The sequence below is a fragment of the Sander vitreus genome, chromosome 2 (assembly GCF_031162955.1).
Source record: "Sander vitreus isolate 19-12246 chromosome 2, sanVit1, whole genome shotgun sequence".
In the NCBI taxonomy this organism is placed as follows: domain Eukaryota; kingdom Metazoa; phylum Chordata; class Actinopteri; order Perciformes; family Percidae; genus Sander; species Sander vitreus.
The window spans coordinates 17,827,280-17,845,273 of record NC_135856.1 but is presented as its reverse complement, the minus strand read 5'-3'; the positions used below and the strand labels follow the sequence as shown (position 1 = coordinate 17,845,273).

At 42.3% G+C, this 17,994-nt stretch overlaps 1 protein-coding gene across 1 annotated transcript in view; it reads right to left on the bottom strand.

Annotated features, from left to right (window-relative positions):
* Positions 1-2,425: 2,425 nt before the first annotated feature.
* Positions 2,426-17,994, bottom strand: part of grin2bb (glutamate receptor, ionotropic, N-methyl D-aspartate 2B, genome duplicate b) — a 117,500-nt gene continuing 101,931 nt past the window's right edge. Inside the window, exons 14-16 of the mRNA XM_078281514.1 lie at positions 17,340-17,527; positions 11,641-11,879; positions 2,426-7,425 (exon numbers count right to left, since the gene is read on the bottom strand). Coding sequence (XP_078137640.1) covers positions 5,047-7,425; positions 11,641-11,879; positions 17,340-17,527 — 2,806 coding nt within the window. The 3' untranslated portion in view covers positions 2,426-5,046. The remainder of the gene's footprint in view (positions 7,426-11,640; positions 11,880-17,339; positions 17,528-17,994) is intronic.

The window sequence follows — 17,994 nt, the reverse complement described above, 5'->3', positions numbered from 1 at the left end:
ATGATGAGAGTCCTGTTTTTGAGAAACAATAAAAGTAGGAAGGGGAGGAGCAGAAGATGACACTCAGCTGCAGCCATTATCTCAGGTCCACTGTGAACCGACAGTATGGGACATAATAACATGTACACAGCACATTTGATGGTTAAATATAAATAGGACCCAAATAAGACGTCCTGTTGCTCGCTGCCAACCTGTGGACACAACAAATGATGAAATACAAAGAAGACAAATACGTTTGAGATTTCTTTTTTTTAATACTCAACACTTTTATTCCAAAGAGACAGAAGAATAATATTTCTCAGCACTTATTTTCACATTGACTGTGTTTAATCTCATTTTCAATATTACTAAATATTCAATCAAATTTGAAATACTCTCTTCACACAAGTAATTTCTCTCCATACAAAAAATGCAAGGGTGAACTAGATTTTTGTACTATGTACATTTTTCACAATCTGTACAGCTCAGGGGTGGAGTTGTTTGATTCTTCTGTGGCAAAAACAAAAACAGAAGATTAGTTCAAGAGGAAAGAAAAGAGACTACCTCTGTAAAAATGCAATAAATAATCTATTGTGCTTTCTGTGTACCAATTAATGATGGTGCTTTGAGAACACAACCTTCTTAGCTGGTCTTTGACCAAAGCAAACAAGAAAATAAAAACACATCAACAAACCATGACTCATTAAATGTGCACACTGTGTAATAATAAACGATTACACATATCCTGGCCTGAAGTCGTTACAAAAGCAATTTTGCAAGGGGACCTACGAATCAAAGATTTATCCCAAATAGATCTATTCTCCGGTGTTTTTGCACAGTTTTTTCTTATCAAAAGTCCATGAGCGTGAGGTAAAGTATTTACATACAGTTTTATAGTACATGTACAATAAACAGTTATCTCTCACACACACTCTGTCTCTCTCCCATATGAGCACACAGAGGTAATCAAGCATATGGATTCAGGCACATACAATAACAGAAATAATGAAACGAGATATTCAAAAGGAAAATAATAGGAAAAGTAGTTGAAATGAAAAAAAAGGCTTCTTCAGTGACGATGAATGTATTAATCAAGACCTCAACCTTGTTTAAAAGCATTTACACAGAAAGAAAATTGATCTTTGTAGAAGACTAATAAAAGATGTTTTCTATCCTAGTAAAATCTTTAATCAATTTAGCCATATTTATTAAAGTATAACTGTAGTTTAGACTGTTAAGATTGGTGTCTTCTCTTGCAAAAACACACACACACACACACACACACCCCCCCCTCTACATGGATCAACAATGAAGTTAAGAAAATAATCCAAATATTGATCAAAAACACCCATTTATTCTGGGTGAAAAGTTAAGATTAAAAACAGAAATAAAGAAAAGTGTATACATGCAAGTCCTTACAAACAATAGAGATCCCCTATCATACATACTGACTTGTCAACCAAGAGAAGAAAAGTCTTCCAAAGTTTTGACTGGGATGTACAACAAACTAAATATATTCGACCCATTCAGTCTGCTTGTGCTTAGGTATCAACATTTGGTTTGGCAAAATGACTAAAAGTCAGGTTTAAGTGACAATAAATAACTGGAAATGGAAAATAGATGTCTTATAATAACATTTTAATGGTAGATAGCTGTAAATTATACTTCCGGACTTAAGGGAAAGTTGTTACCTTTATCAAAATCTCAGCATGTAAAACTGATTATAATCCAAAGTTTTGTTTTGTAAAAAAACTGATCTTGGGCAACATGGTGGGAGTAATGATGAATGGATTGTATTATCCAGGTTCTCTTGTTCCGAGTATAAGAAAATAGATTAAAGGAATAGTTTGGCATTTTGGGAATTACGCGAAATAGATGAGAAGATTGAAACCACTTTAACATCTGTATGTTAAATATGAAGCTAGAGCCAGTTAGTTTAACTTAGCACAAATACCAGAAATAGGTGGAAACAACAAGCCTGTCCAGAGGAAACTATATCCACCTTCCAGTACCTCTAAAAAGACACCAACACCTTATATCTCATTTGTTTTATTCTGGACAAGTGTAAAATAAGTTTTACAGTAACAACAAAAAAAGTCCTGTAGATAACCCTCCAACATGTATTTTACGCTTCGGTTTTTGTATTTACCAAAAGAATAATTACATGTTATTTAGTGAGCTTTAGCTTTTTGTACTCAAATGTGCCTAAGCTGCTGCTTCTGTCTGAGTGTGTGTGCAGGGGAGGGGGGGAGAGAGAGTTGAGTGGGCTGTTGGCGCTCCTGTTTTTTTGCTAGACTGCTTGTTTTTAATAACTATGGTCACCACGTCATCTGTAATCCTGTTAAATTTCTTTTTAAAATTATTATTTTTATAATCGTCATATTTGCCCAGGGACTACAGGTGGAAATTAGCAATTGTTGCTGTAACCTGACCCAAGACATTGTATTACAAGTTTAATGTTTATTTGTGCATTGTCCCTGTTTCAAATAAATACATTTCCATTCCATAGAGCAGTGGTTCCCAACCCGGAGTCTGGGGACCCCTCAAGGGGGCGGCAAAGATCACAGGGGGTGCGCAAGTCTTTATCTGGTTTGATGATGAGGTAAAAAAAAAAAAATATTTGCACGTTAAACAAATTATGATAATACACTAGAATATATAATGTATACAAAAGTCTGTATAAAAACTAAATATTTTTGTTCTCGCTTAAAATTGTAGGCAGGCTACTTAGTAGGCCAAACCCCCGGGACCTCTTAACCTGTGACCCTTGCTGTCATCAGGTCAGCTGCTAGCTGCTATCATCCTCGTTTCTCCTGCCGTCACGGCATCACTATTTTATGAATGAAACATAGCGGAGAAACGTAAAAGTGCTGATAACTCCTCTGTATCAAAAAAGAAAGTAAGGCTCTATCTCGAGAGTTACCTCAACTTCGGTTTCGGAGGGGGGGGGGGCTCAGCTTTTCTTAGACATAAGTAGGGGGGGCGCCAAGGAAAAAAGGTTGGGAACCACTGCCATAGAGGAGCTGGGAGGTGGATTTTGTTACTTTATACAGAGCCTGCTGTTTCCCTCTGTTTCAACCAAGTCTTTATGCTAAGCTAAGCTAAGCTTAATTACTGCTGGCTGTAGCTTCATATTCACCATACAAACCGTACAGAGTGGTATCAATCTTCTCATCTAAGGCTTGGCAAGGAAGCATTATATATTTCTCAAAATGTCAAACTATTCCTTTAAATCCCAGGGGAACACTTCAGTATCTGTATAGTGCCTTTTGTGAGCTAGAAACACTTGTCTTTTTAAGAAAAATAATGAAATTAAATGACATGCTATAAAGATGTAATTTATGAATAATTGCAAGACTAAGTAAAGAGATTATTTGGGATAGACTATGTATTAGAGCTTGCTGTGGTCCTTTAAACCAGCAGAGTGAAAATGTTCAACACTTGTTAACTGCACATCAGTCAAATGTGACCATCTAATACAGCAGGCAGGGCGTATAGCTGTAATCATGAAATAATGATCATTACTGCTGCTCATCACAGCAACAGAGGCCTCACTCTGTGAGTCCATTATGGCCCTGTCCTGAACAGCATAACTGTCACAGCCAATTGAGTCAGACCCAATGAAACATGATGAGAGCAACAAGCGGACATTAAATGGGATTTACATGTATTTAATGGATAGCTGGTTCCTGGGTCATCTGTAATGAACAGTGAGGTTTGAGGAGGTGAGGAGTGATAAAGCTTGTTAAACTTATTCATAAATGATTTCAAGGACTTGCAGTTAGAATAACTGTGGAGTTAATACCACAAGAAGCTGCTTCTATATTTTAGTTCTAAATGGTATTTCTTTACATACAGGGGCACGGCTCTGTCATAGCTGACTTTTGGGGGGGGAACAGGAATGTTTTGTTTATCATGGCACTGTGGTTTTAACCCTTGTTATCCTGCTATTGGTTCCTTTTTTTCTTGGGGATCTATGTAGGAATTTAAGCTTTCTCTATGGCAGGAAATGTTGCTGTGTAACATAATATCTGTTAAAAGCCTAAAAGTCTGTTATGCTCATGAAACTCTACCCTCGTATCAGACTTTGTCAGGTGTATTCTTAATCTCAAACCACTTAGACTAATTGTTTGCAGGTGATTGTGTGTGTAGAATATCAGTATTAATCCTTTAAGGCACATCCAGCTCAAAATGTGAGACTGCCACCATTTGGTACTGCGGAGCAGAAAAAAAGGAGAGGAAACGGAAAATCAGTATGATGATGTTGCTTCTGCAGCTGAAAAAAAGATACCTTTGCAAAAAAAGTACATAGAATGTACTCAGCAAGTCATGCCTTTCACATACACTTCACAGCACTCAAGAGTAAGAAAAGTAAAAAAAACAAAAAATCAAACATAAAGAATTAATAGCAAAGAAGAGTCCAAATTACAGGAACCCAAAAAAGATCTGACGACTGGTCTACCAGTCTCCTGTAATATTGGTAGGCTAAGAAAGAATTAACATCATACAAATATGTAACATGAACTATTTAAATCAATAAAATTGAAAAAACAATCCCAACCGATCATCAATAAACACTGGAATAATATTCAATAATATTATTAACATTATCAATACAATTATTATTAGTTTACCCTGTTACTTCAACAGAAGCGTTGATATCTCATTCATGATTGTATTTCCGTTGTTAAACAAAATGTTTGTTTTGGTGTTAAGGAACTGCAGGATGAAGGGAAAGACAATGAGCATGTGAAGAGAGCAGAGACTGGAGATTTTATTTCACTTCCCCCCCCCTCCCTTCCTTCCGATCTTTCTGAGCATCGGAGCAGCACCAGAATCCTCTCTTCTCATTAAAAACTTGTCTCCCGCCGGACTTCACAGCTTAGCCTGCAGTGGCCTCTGTGCATCGTCCAAATTCTTTCCATTCAGAGGAGTGAGAACAACACACACAGTATTGTGTCTCCGTATTCTCTTCACACAGAGAGGTCATCGGCATCTGTATGTTTTGCTCCCTCTTTTCTTCACCCACTTCATCTCCTCCCTCTCTTTCTTCCTCCGTCTTCCCCCTCAGACGTCTGACTCAATGCTGGAGAGCTTTTCATAGACGTGTCCATTGCTGGCCCCATTGAAGGGTCTCTGTCCCTGCCCCAAACCTAACGTGTCCCTGCCCACTGGCAGTAGCTTGCTGGCCCCGTGGTGGTTCCCCATGGGCCCTCCCACCCCGCCCAGACACAGCTCTTTGGGGAACCTGGGGGCCACATTGGACAGCACCCCAGCTGTGGCGGACGCGGGCAAATAGGAAGCTGCTCCCATGGAGCTGTGGAAGTCCCCTCCTCCTCGGCTGTTGTTGAGAAGTTGCTGCTGCTGCTGTTGCTGCGTCTGTGGCTTTTTGATGTAGTACGGTTTGGCGCCATGTAATAGACACTGGTCGTCGCCGAAGGTTGGGATGAAGGGGTTCTGGTTCACCTTATCTGGGTAGAGAGATTTAGACAAGGAGTAAGTCCCGGCCCCTCTGCTGCTACCACCACCACCACCGCCCCCACCTCCCATCATAGCTCTATCTCTGTCCCTCAGGTCTCTCTCCCCCACCGACCGCTGATGCAACCCACCTTCTCCTCCATGGAACACACTGAAGGAGGAGCCTCCCTTCACCCTATCCCCACCTATTCCTCCAAACATGGAAGACTCCCTTTCACCTGCATACCTCTCAAACATGTGTGCGTAAGGGCTGGGGCCCTCCATGAAGCGGTCTTTGTCTTTCAAGCTCACACTTCGGGGCTGGGGAAACTGCCCCCCAACGCCGCCGCCAGCCCCTCCCATGCGGCCTGCCCCCTCCCTCTGCAGATCCACAAATGTGTCATACGAGTGTTGCCTCCGTAACACCCTCCCACCTGGCCCTAGCTTCCTGCGCTGTGCCTGAGTTTGCATTTGGCTGGGTCCTATGCTACTCTTCACTCCAGCGAACACCATATCCTCGCTGATGTTGTAAAGGTTGCTTGGCGGGATCTTACAGGAGTCACAGCGTTTGCAGCTAGCGGAGCTGGGGCGACTGCTGCTACCCCCAACCCCGCTAGCTGGGCAAGCGCCGCCTCCTCCGTGGTGACACGCATTGTGGCTGTTACGACAATCCCAGTCACCCCCTGCTATGCCCCCCCCTCCTAGCCCAGAAACCCCCTTATCCCAGCAGGTGTGGGCCTGCTGCCCTGCCAACACTGAGCCAAGCCCACCTTTACACTCCGGCTTCTTGCCTTTACCTTTAAGGAAGTCTTCCACAGGTACTAAGCTTTTACAGATACCACCACCACTACCACCGCCCACACCACTTCCTCCATTTCCACCCTCTTGCTCCCACTTGGCCTTGCCCTCCTTGGAGCAGAACTGGTCCGCATAGAAATCCCTCAGGTTCTCTTTGTCTTTGCGGAATATGTAAGGTGAAGAATTACCCCCTCCTCCTCCCCTCTTCCGCTCCAGGGGAGGTGAGACCGTGCGGTGTGCCAGGGGCCCGTGGGGGAAGTGGTGGTGGACGGTGTGGTGGTGGGCTCTCCTCCTGAGGCCGCTCAGCTCTATCTCGTCCTGCTCCCGTCTGCACTTAGCCGAAGCTGGCCTCTTTTTCAGGCTGTCCCTGTACTGCTTACGCCGCTTGTTGTTGCCCTCCAGGTTGCCGTAGGTGACAGTGTGCGTAGAGATATCCGAAACATCCGAGCGAATGTTCCCATCATCCCCCCCTGAGCCTCCCCCGCCCCCACCACAGTACCTGTCATGACCCCCGATGAGCCCCGTGCTGGATGCGCCTCCTTTGAAAGAAAACCTCCCGTACACATTGTTTCCCTTGAACCCACCCTGGGTGGAATCCGCAGGGGTGTGGCCAGCAATCAGGTCAAATTTATTGGTATTCCTGTGAGTCATGGAGGGGCGGGGCTGGGTGGTGAAGATGGGCGCTACCCCTCCCCCTAAACTGTCGCAATCGAACATGCCGCCCTCCAACGAGCTAGTGCTGCCTAAGCTACGCGGCCTATTAGGCGGGGGGCCGGACATACCCAGAGCCGAAGCCGGGTGGTGGTGCAGGTAATGGTCCTGGTACAGGTTGTTGTCCTTCAGGGGCAAGTTGCCAAAAGTCCTCTCCACCTCACTAATGTAGTCACTGAACATGTTGTCCTCTGGCAGGTAGGGTGGCGCTGACTTGCAGTCGGCAGGGTGACCCACCAAGCTGCGCCGGTGCTCCTGGATGTCATAGATAGCCGAGTCACGGCCGCTGTGGCTGTACTCCAGGGCAGCGTGCGGAGAGCCGTTAATGCCCGGGACGGCAGTCATGTCCTTGGCAGTGCGAAGCAACCGCAGGATGTTGGAGTGGGTGTTGTTCATGTTCTTCTTCATGGTGGCCGAGGGTGAGTCTATGGTTGACTTGTTTTCCTCAATTTGTACCCCGTGGATGCAGCTGTAGATACCCTGGAGTGTGAAAATTAGAAGAAAAGGGAGGTGGAGAGAGAAAGAGAGGGTGAGACAGGCCATGGGACGAAGAATAAGAGTGAGAGTGGTAAGGTAGTAGCCCAAGTGAGAAGAAAAGAACAGTAAAATGTGTAAGGAATCAAGAACCAAAGGGGTTTAATGTTAAAGAGAGGGAGTCAAACAGAAGACACATAGAGAGAGAGAGAGAGAGAGAGAGAGACAGAGGCAGAGAGAGGTTAATGCATTGCCATGTTCTCTCTGACCACCCTCTTGTTTACACACTATTAAACAGTAACAGGGGCTGAGTTCATAAATGACTTTTCTCAGGGGAACAGCATGGACCCTCACAGCTGCTGCTCCGCCTCCGACACAAAGAACTGAGGGAGCAGATCAAAGCCTTGATTGATAACACACTGGGTGCACTAAGCTTATGGTTTTGACCACAAATCAATAGGTTTAATCAACGTCATTTAAATTTAGCTGACAGTGGTGATTGTTTTACTCTTTTTCCCTTTGTTTTGTCAAGGAAATGAATCCCTTTGTAAAAGTTTTTCTAACTTTCTATTACTATCAAGAGACACATGCATCAACAATCGTCTATTTAAAATGTTATCCATCAGTGTGTGTTTGGTTTGTGGGTAAGAGCAGGATCTTCAAGAGAGGGGAAAGCCTTTTGCGAGTGAAGTCAAACAAGCGTGTTAAATGGGGGGCTGAGGGAGTCTGTGGTCGAGGCAACAGCCAAATCCGAAAGGTCGAGGACACACTACCCACCAGCCAGCACGCGGGCCAGCATTCCTCAAAGGCGTCAACTTGTCAGAAACAGTTTCTGTCTGTCTCTTAGTCACTTTCCCGTCACAGAGCTACATTCATGACTCTGGATCGTCATCCCTCTTTTCTTTTATACCTCCATTCTCTCTTTGTGTCTGTTTTATCTCTGTTTACGGGCGCTCGGGTGAGCGGCAGCCGCTCCAATGGGATTGTCTGTCTTTATCGCTCTACATCTATAGCTACTACAGCTGCTGTGAAAGGTAATAGAACAGAGGTTCCTGGCACACTGCTGTGTCTATTCCTTTTTACTTTGCCTTTGTCCTGCTACCCGTTTTATTCTTTATCATTGACTCTCGCTAACTGATCTCTTTTTCCTCCTCTGTATTTTATTAGCCCTTTGTACTCTCATCACTTGTCCATTCTTACACTTTCTATATACTTTATATGAAATGCAGTTTTTTGAATGACGCACTTTCTTTAATATTTTTTCTTTCCTGGCCGCAACTTGAGTGTTAAACCAGGCATGGAAACGTAAAAAAGATATCTGGCTGTACAAGCACCTCTTAAAATGTGTATGCACTTAAAAGGGATGTTGTAATGCAACAAGTAAATTCAGTCTCGAGCATGTCAGAGCTCAGAGTAAATCATAAAGCTGTGCTTGTGTTTTGCATAAAAAATAGTAGTTTTGGAAGCTACAAAGACAGAAGGAGATTTCTGACAATTCAACAAAAAAAGAAAAGAGAGGGCTGTGTGTTTCTGAAGTGCTCAAGGCCAGATCTGTGTTTTAAGTTCTTTCAGGTTAGTCTGAGTAGGTGTAAACCAAATGACATTACAATTAGAAACACCAAACACATTAACACTGGTGTCCTTTTTTTCAGGAAAATAATAATTGAGACATTTGGCATGCAACAACAACCCCCACTTACATTTTTTTCTTAAAAGGTAACATTATGCAAATGAATTACACCTCGTGATTATTTATGCATCAATAACACTTAGACACCTTTTTAAGTGACCCATCTGAGCAGTCGTAACCACGCTGAGATGAGCTCTTCAACATCCACAAACACACCTTCAGGTCACCGGCTGAGGATGTGCAGCATAGTAAGTAGCTTTTATTTCAGCAACATTAAGGTGATAAACAGTGGCCTTTCTCAAAGACTACAGGCTTTGTTAATCCCTTCAGAGACTGAGGCTTCAGTGAAGATGCTGATGTTGGTTGGTCTCTCCAACAATTTTTTGCACTTTCCTAAATCAACAAAACCTGACAGCGATGCAGCAATTGGCCAGGTGTGAGGTGAGAAAGTTAGGAAAATAGGGTTAGACTCTTTTTTTTTCTTCTTCATTGTTAGCCAAATTACTTATTACTAACTCCATGTGTGAAAACGAGTGAACGCCTTTGAGGAAAGACTTTCTCAAAAATGCGTTTATAGCCCAAATTCAAACGATTATCACGTCTTGCATCCCTCTATCACTTGCCTCTTCATCCGGCCTTCGAGTGTGGCCGTTCGCAACAGCTATAAACACTAGGGTTGGGTGTTATCCAAATTTTGATACCGTCAAACCTCCTCCCTATTTTACCGCGGTATACGGTATTACAGTGACTAATTAAAAATGATGACGTAAGACTCCGACGGCGTCACCAAAATGTTGGCTTGTGCACCGTTCAGAAACTGAATACCAAACACTAATACTGAAACAATAATAACATAACAACTTACAAAAAACTACTTTCTCCGCCACACTGTCACGTGACCACACATAATTACATAAATTATATTTTGTGGAGTGCAAGCGGGGCAGACGTGTGCTGGGGGGGCAGCAGCGTGTGGACAAACTGCTACCGGTTGGCGAGGAAAATCCTGTCGGCCTCCACAGCCAGGAAACAGGAATGAGGGATCCGCCCAGCACAGCCAGCATCCTCTCCATTAACTCGGACGGCTTGCTGTCGCCAAGGCCGTTCAGAGACAGCAGGCGGTCTGCTTTCTCCAGCTCCGACAGTTCAAAGAGTTCCAACAGGAATGTTTTGAGTGCGTCGTACTCGCCATTAGCCGGAGGAGCCTCTAACAGCGCCATAGCCCTGGCTGTTGTTGAGGCATCTAAGGCCGATACCACGTGGAAATACTTTGTAACGTCCTGTGTTATTCCTCTCAGCTGGAACTGGGCCTCGATGTGCTGAAACTACGGCCATGGGTTGTGCTGCCAAAAGTCCGGTAACTTGATGGTGGCCGCGTAGATAGCACCGACATTAGCCGCGCCGCTAGCAGTGGCCGGCGCCGCTGCAGCAACAGCAGCATTTTCACCACCGTCGTTGTTTGACATAATTCAGCCGTTAACCCGGAACTCGTATATACCTTGGTGAATGTCTCTTTCAGTCTTACTTGTGGGTCACCACAATTTTATATTTGATCCTTGTCTCCTATATAAGTGCATTGCATTTTTTTTAATGATGGTATTGAAACTGATACCGTTGCTATTTTTAGACCCAGCGGTATACCGTATTACCGCCCAACCCTAATAAACACACTTTTTGATGTGGTCAGACAACACATTTTATGAACTTGTTTGTTTTGAGCATACTGACACCTTAAAGTACCAGTGTGTAGGATTTAGTGGCATCTTGCGATGGTTACAAATTGCAAACAACTGAAACTTCTCCTTTGTGCCAAGTGTGTTGGAGAACTATGGTGGCTGACGGGAAAATGCGAATGGCCCTATCTAGAGCCAGTGTTTGGTTTGTCCATTCTGGGCTACTGTAAAAACATGGAGATGCAACATGGAAGAGGACCCGCTCCGTATGTAGCTATAAACAGCTCATTCTAAGATAACGAAAATCCAACAATTCTTATTTTCAGGTAATTATACACTAATGGAAACATAGTACTAATATTATATTCCATTTTTGCCAATAGATTGACCTAAATCCTACTGTCTAGACCTTTAACTTTGAGTAAATGTTCAACTTTAACATTTATTTGTTATTAGTCTGCTGTAAGCCCGTACATGCAGTCAGTTACACCAAAAACCTCACAGATTTCACTGGTTATTTGTGTTAGTGTTCTGTAAAGAGCACTCATTTCAACACCTTCAGAATTCTGATGAAATAGATTTTGTTTTTTAGATTTTGTTTTTACATTAATGCAGTTTTTGGACTGGGTCTAATGAATTCTTATTTGTACTGCTAATGATATTACATTATTGTAATATTCTGCTCCCCTGATTTGCAGTGTGTTATAAAAACTGAAAATGTCGAATTGCAGTAGAATTAAGATAAGAGAAGCCCGCCTGGGCTAAAAAAGCCACAGGTTAAATCAGGTGAGTCATCATATCCCCCTGACTGACTCGATGCACCTCAACCACAGCCAGTGGTTGGAATACAACCACTCTTGTGATCTTTCTGTCAGGAGGACAAAGGTCAGACCTAAAATAAAACACAAGCACACTCACTCGGCTAATGGAGAAGGTGGCCCCGGGCTGTCCCGAGCACACGCCCATGAAGCAGAAGCGCAGCTGCCAGTAGAACCAATGTTCACAGATGAAGGTGATTAATGATAGAATCATGGCAGCCCCAAGCATGTAGAAGACCCCCGCCATGTTGTCTACGTCCAGCTGACTGCTCATCACCTCATTCTTTTCATTGTGGCAGATGCCTGTGAGCCACAGGGCCTCAAACTCCTCCATATCACCTGGAGGAAGGAGAGACACATATACACAGGTTACTGAATAGATGTGTTCGTGTTGATGTTCGTGTGCATGTTTGTGTGACCTGTGCACTTGGATGAGTTTGCCCATAGGTGTTTGAACATGTAAGTGTGAGTACAAAAAGAGAGGGCACACTTTTTGGATGGAGAGTTGATGCCAAAAACAGCTCAGGTCTCATGTACGTGCAACAAATGTCATGTTGCATTATTTTGACTAAACATCCCCCTGAGGATCATCCTAATTAAGGATTGCTTATACAAGGCTATCCCTTCCTTGTTGTGGGAAAAAAAAACTGCCTGCTGGGACTTGACAGTCCTTAAGGAGGAAGTGTGTGTGGTCATGTGACAAGCATTTCTGCTCGAAAATGTGTCCCCCTCAGTTCCATATCCCCGGAGGAAATGCTAAGGGGGGGAGGACACGTCCAGATAGATTTGTTTGATCTGCACCAATGGCCTGTTTTTGTGTGCGTCTGTGTGAGATCAAGGGGTATATAAATATTTTCCAATGCTTACATAACACTGTTTTGTGTGTGTGTGTGTGTGTGTGTGTGTGTGTGTGTGTGTACGTGTGTATATGTGTGTCCTGGGCAGCTGTTAACTAGTTTTCACAAAGATTTTTTTTACCTAAATGAACCTCAGTGAGAGAAAAGAAAGTGCAGTGTAAAGTGGCAGTCTTACGATGATCAGTTGCTATTATGCTGATGAGCACCAAACAGACAAAAACATATAAAATATTGAAGCAAGGGAAAAGTATGTAATTTGTTTAGTTCATGAAATAAATATTTCAACAATTTGCAAAATACACTCTTTCACTTTCTTTTTCTGAGTTGATTGAGAAGATCGATACCACTCTCCTGTCTGTGCATTAACTACAGAGTGGGAGCCAGGAGACAATTAGCTTAGCTTAGCATAAAAACTGGAAGCAGATGGAAACAACTAGCCTGGCTATGTCCACAGTTAAATCTCGTATAACTGTAAATTGTAAGCTAAAATATGTTTCTGAAAACATTCGAGGCAAGAAATAGGTAATGCAGAAACAGAATCTTGGTTAATATGTGATCAGCTCTGCCTAGTTTTACCATTTCACCTGAGTTTTTTATCCTCCGTTTTCGCAATACAGGAAACAGTATGGTACCCACTTCCTGTTAACAAAATCTTGTATTTCAGCCAAACAGTGCAACAAAATATGTTTCTGAAAACATATTAGGCGAGAAGTAGGCAATACAGCAACAGAATACTGATTGCCAAGTTTTACAGTTTAATCTGAGTTCGGTCTACGTTAGAGAGAGAGCGAGAGAGAGAGAGAGAGAGAGACACACACATAGAGAGGGGCAGCTCTCTCTCTCTCTCTATCGACATTTCAATTTGTAGTTCGAGCAGAAGGCCCTAGGTCCAGCGAAACTGGCAAGATTGAGGGAAGTTTACCATAGTTAATTTACACATACTACCCACATTGTTATGATACAAAGCCGGTTGAAAATCAGCAAAGTATCTCTTTAACATCTTTAGATCAGGGATAAAAACTGCAAATTGGTTCCTATTTAGAACTAGTGTCCTAACAGCAGATGACACTATTAATTCTTATCAGCCTGCATGTTTCAGACAATGACATAAGGGCAGGATAAATGCTCTCCTGGATTCACACTCTACACTCTATATGAGCCAAATTTGAATCACTATAGGAATTGATTAAGATCTGGATCAATAAGCAGACTCTATACTATAATTGAAATCTATATTATCATAATTATAATCCTCCCTCCATTCTTATCCATCATCTTTGCCATCCCTCTCCTCCCTCTTCCTCCTCCTCCTCTCTCCTTCCTCCTCCTCCTCCCTCTTCCTCCTCCTCCTCTGCTCTCCTTCCTCCTCCTCTTCCTCCTCCTCCCTTTTCCTCCTCCTCCTCCTCCAACATTTATTCCATTTCCCTCCTGATTTTGTATCTGTTCACATGAAGTGGCACTCATGTTAGTAGGCCATCGCTGAGCCTTTCCTTCTGCACATATGACTTATATCATGTTCATATCTGTACTCTAACAGGACGTGACAGATCTCTCTCAAAGCCTGATCTCTGAACCTGGACTAACATATGAGTGCTGACAGCAGAATAGTCTGCGTGAAGTAATGAGAGGTAATGTTTGACATAATGGCCTCGTGCACACAGTCGACACAACAATAAGACTTTACTTCCATTTGGTAAATTTGTGCATGATCTTTGGGGCACACAGACTCAAGCATACACACAGTCACATCCCATGTACACGTGCACAGACTGGCACTTTAGTGTACATCATTGAGCAGCGTATGTCGAGGTCTGAGTCAATTTGGCTCCTAAAGATCTGATCTGAGGTGAATGTTCTCTCTGCACTGACCCCTTCATCCATCACACAAACGGGGATGGAAATTGATTGCACATGGAAGACCACCATGTATGCGTGTGTGTCATTATGCTGTACAATGATGTGACAGGTGGTGAGGAGTATGGAGCACATACTATCTCTGGAGGTGGAGTGCAACTGTAGGTGTACTCTCCAGAGGCAACGATTCACATGAGGAACAATAATTTCTTTTACATAAAGCTTTTCAGTATCTTTTCATAAAGCACACACAAACACACTTCTGCGTCTGTTAAACTTGTGCGTCAGTTTGAGACGCAGGGGCAAATCGGTCGTTGCGAATGAGAACGCTGTTACACACCCACATGGGGCACCAAAGGCTCTTTGCTGACGCCCATAAACATCCCACACTCAAAAATAAGAAGAAAGGAGAAAATACAGGCCAAGGGCAGGGTCTTTGCAGATATAGAAACCACCACACATTTCTAGTGGGTCATACGTGATGATTGAGAGGGATTACTTTTGTATTAAATCAGATGGAGTTTGCACAGTTGTCATGGCAACAGTTTAGTTATTGTGGGATTTTAGTCACATAACAAATAAAGCTTTGGGAAAATTAAGGAAGTGTATCTTTTAATGAGAATTTCCAATATAAGTAAAACCTGCATCACAGATTCCGTTCCTCTCATCATGACAGAGTAGCAGCTCGAAACAGAGGTCCTCGTGGATCACTAAACTCGTCATTCTCTCTGAGTGACGCCAGACACCCTGCCATCTTCTTTCGGTCACTACCCAAAACACACAACAGCAGCTGGGGCTGAAAACAAACCCTGACCTCTAAATTTAGAGCATTGCTCTGTGGCACATACAGTATAGCAAGTGTTGCTTCCTACTTGATATACACTAATGGAATACAGACTCATGATTCAACCTCCTAACTGTATATAAATATTCACACGACATGGTGCTGGTGTAGTTAGCTGGTTTCACAGTGTTACAGTACTCATTTCTAAAAAGACACGTTCTGGTTATGATCACTATTCCTGTGCTCCTTGCACATCACTTATCAGCCACTGGAGGTGGTAAAGGATTACAATTATTTACGGAGTTTTTAAAATCGTAGACTGAGCTTTACAGCAAAAAACTATTTAAGAACATATTAAAATAACTATTAAAGAACATAATAGAATGCTACAGTAGTCTAAATCAGGGAGGGATTTTACTTCTAATATGTCAAGCTGGTACTGTAATTTGTGGACAAAGGGATTGTAAACATTAGCATATGGTTAATACCGGAAAGCTCTCAAACTCAAATCCTGTCATTGATAAATGTGAAAACCTTGTTAAGAGACTATAGTGTAGACGTAGCCAAAACAAATCAAAGTATATTTAAGGTTCCCCTGTTGAATGAATAAGTCCACCAGCCCATGTGACACTGAAGAAATATGTCAATTACAACAGTCCAACAACATCGACAGAGCTCCTTCTACCTATCTTCAGTTAAGGTCAATATTTCCCATCCCTGCCAAAACAGCCTTTGCAGTGTGCTGCCAAATCCTCCTAAGTTACCAAATAAACAAGCCACACTCAAACTTTCTCTTTTCCAACTGCAGCAGCCTTTCAGGCCTGATGGTACCTGACTGTTGATTAGAGACTGAACTGTGCCAGCCTAGCTCAGGAGGCCTCATCCTGCAGCTCAACAGCCTCATTGACTGCCAGGATCTACCAGCAGGTTCTTGGGTTATCAACAAAAAACAAACATTGACCACCTTCTGAGTCACAGCTCCTTTACAGCTACTTCGATGACTTCATGTCCCCAACCTACTGTGGCCGACAGGGGCAAACGCCCTGCAACTTCAGAAAACACACGCAAATAGACAAAACACAAGCAAATTAAGAAAATAACTTCATTAATTTGACAACACGTGCAGCATTCAGCAAACGCGCTGCAAATGCACACACCACAACCAAATACATAAACGCACTGCAAATACACACAACACAACCAAATACATAAACGCACTGCAAATATGAAACGATGCAAAAAGAAAAGCACACAAACCCAGAAAACAAATGCAACAAAAAAACGCAGCATCCAGATTACCCAACGGAAGTTCTCCAGACCTCTAGAGGGAGCAGCTAGTGGAACAGCTTGATTTTTGACCCCACGGGGAGAGAGAGAGAGAGAGAGAGAGAGAGAGAGAGAGAGAGAGAGAGAGAGAGAGCTGCAACGGCTGCATAGACTGTAAATATTAAGTCTATGTTTGAGATATGTTTTCTCTCGTTTGGTGGGTGTGTCTCGACTCAGGTCACAGGTGATACTCAATCAGCAGAGACGTCTGTAAACTTGTGGTAATAAAACATTTAAAACTGCATCAGTGTTTAATGTTGACGTTTGTTTAAGCCGTATTACATCAGAGGGTTTAATTTCCAGGTCCGAAAGGCGCATTACTGAAGTATAGGCCTCCTCAAGTGTAATATTGTGATTATACAACAACGGTTACCAACAAAATAAGTTGGTAACCGTTTATATGTATTCATATTGTGGAGCAATTCACTCTTGAAATACAAAAAAAAAGACAGGATTTACAGTCCGTCCTTGTTAAGTAAACCAGCCAATTTACCGTGGGATTTATCAATCTGAACTCTCTCTATTCTCTACTCCTTTAAATTATTTTATAACGATGGAGTCTAATCTCCAAAGACTCTGTACATGTTATATGATGCTTTTGTACAATAAATCTTTGCATATCTGCAACAAAGTAACTCCTGATTGAAATAGTGTTGTAACAACATTATACCTCCTAGACAGTGTAATGATATTAAGGCCCTATCTACGGGATATTCCCTGTCAGGATATTACAATACAAATAGGACACCATTTAAACCATTATCTCAAAAAACATATGCATATGATACTATTTGTGCGACTTCTACATTAAAGTGGCAAATAACAATAGTTAATTGCTTTTAGGAATATATATATATATAAACCTCTGATTTTCTGTTATTGAAATATTAAAAGCAACAGAGAAAAGCCATGATGACATTTCTAAGGCCTCTTCATTCAAATATTCATTCAAAAAAATTTTTTATTCAAGTTCCTTACCATCTCCAAAGAGCATGAGGATAGCCAGATCCACAGCTCGTTTCCAGCCGGAGTTTTTCTGGATGGCAATGCCGTAGCCGGTGGAGGCGAACACCTTGCCACTCCCGATCGTGACCAGCTTACAGCCCTCGTCTCTGCCCGCCATGTAGTTCAGCACTGCAGCGTCATAGATGAAGGCATCCAGTTTGCTACAGAGCGTGGAGTAAGGAAAGTTTGTTAAAAGAACATTTTTACATTGTGTTATGGAGCCTCTTGTACCTCCAATCATATAATGACGGTGAATGAATGTGTCCAAAATAACTCTCTCACCCACTCATTCATCACTACTCCCAATTAATATATATATATATATTTGTTTATAATAAATTGAGACTTTAGGATACTTATGACTCAACATAATTTGTGTCATTGCAGATTTAATTTACACATCTATTAACAGTGATGGATAACACTTCATTCTATTTGTTTGTTATTTCATTTCTGAAAGGTTTCCTGGAAATAACTACGTCATTTGGTACCATAGAGACAATTTAGACAGCTGTATTAGTTGGTTTAGGTAGCTATTAATCATTCATTTATTATTGGAGACTGCATTCTTCATTAATGTTGAATTGTATGCTCCCCTGTGCACGTGTGTGTTCAGACGACCTACTGT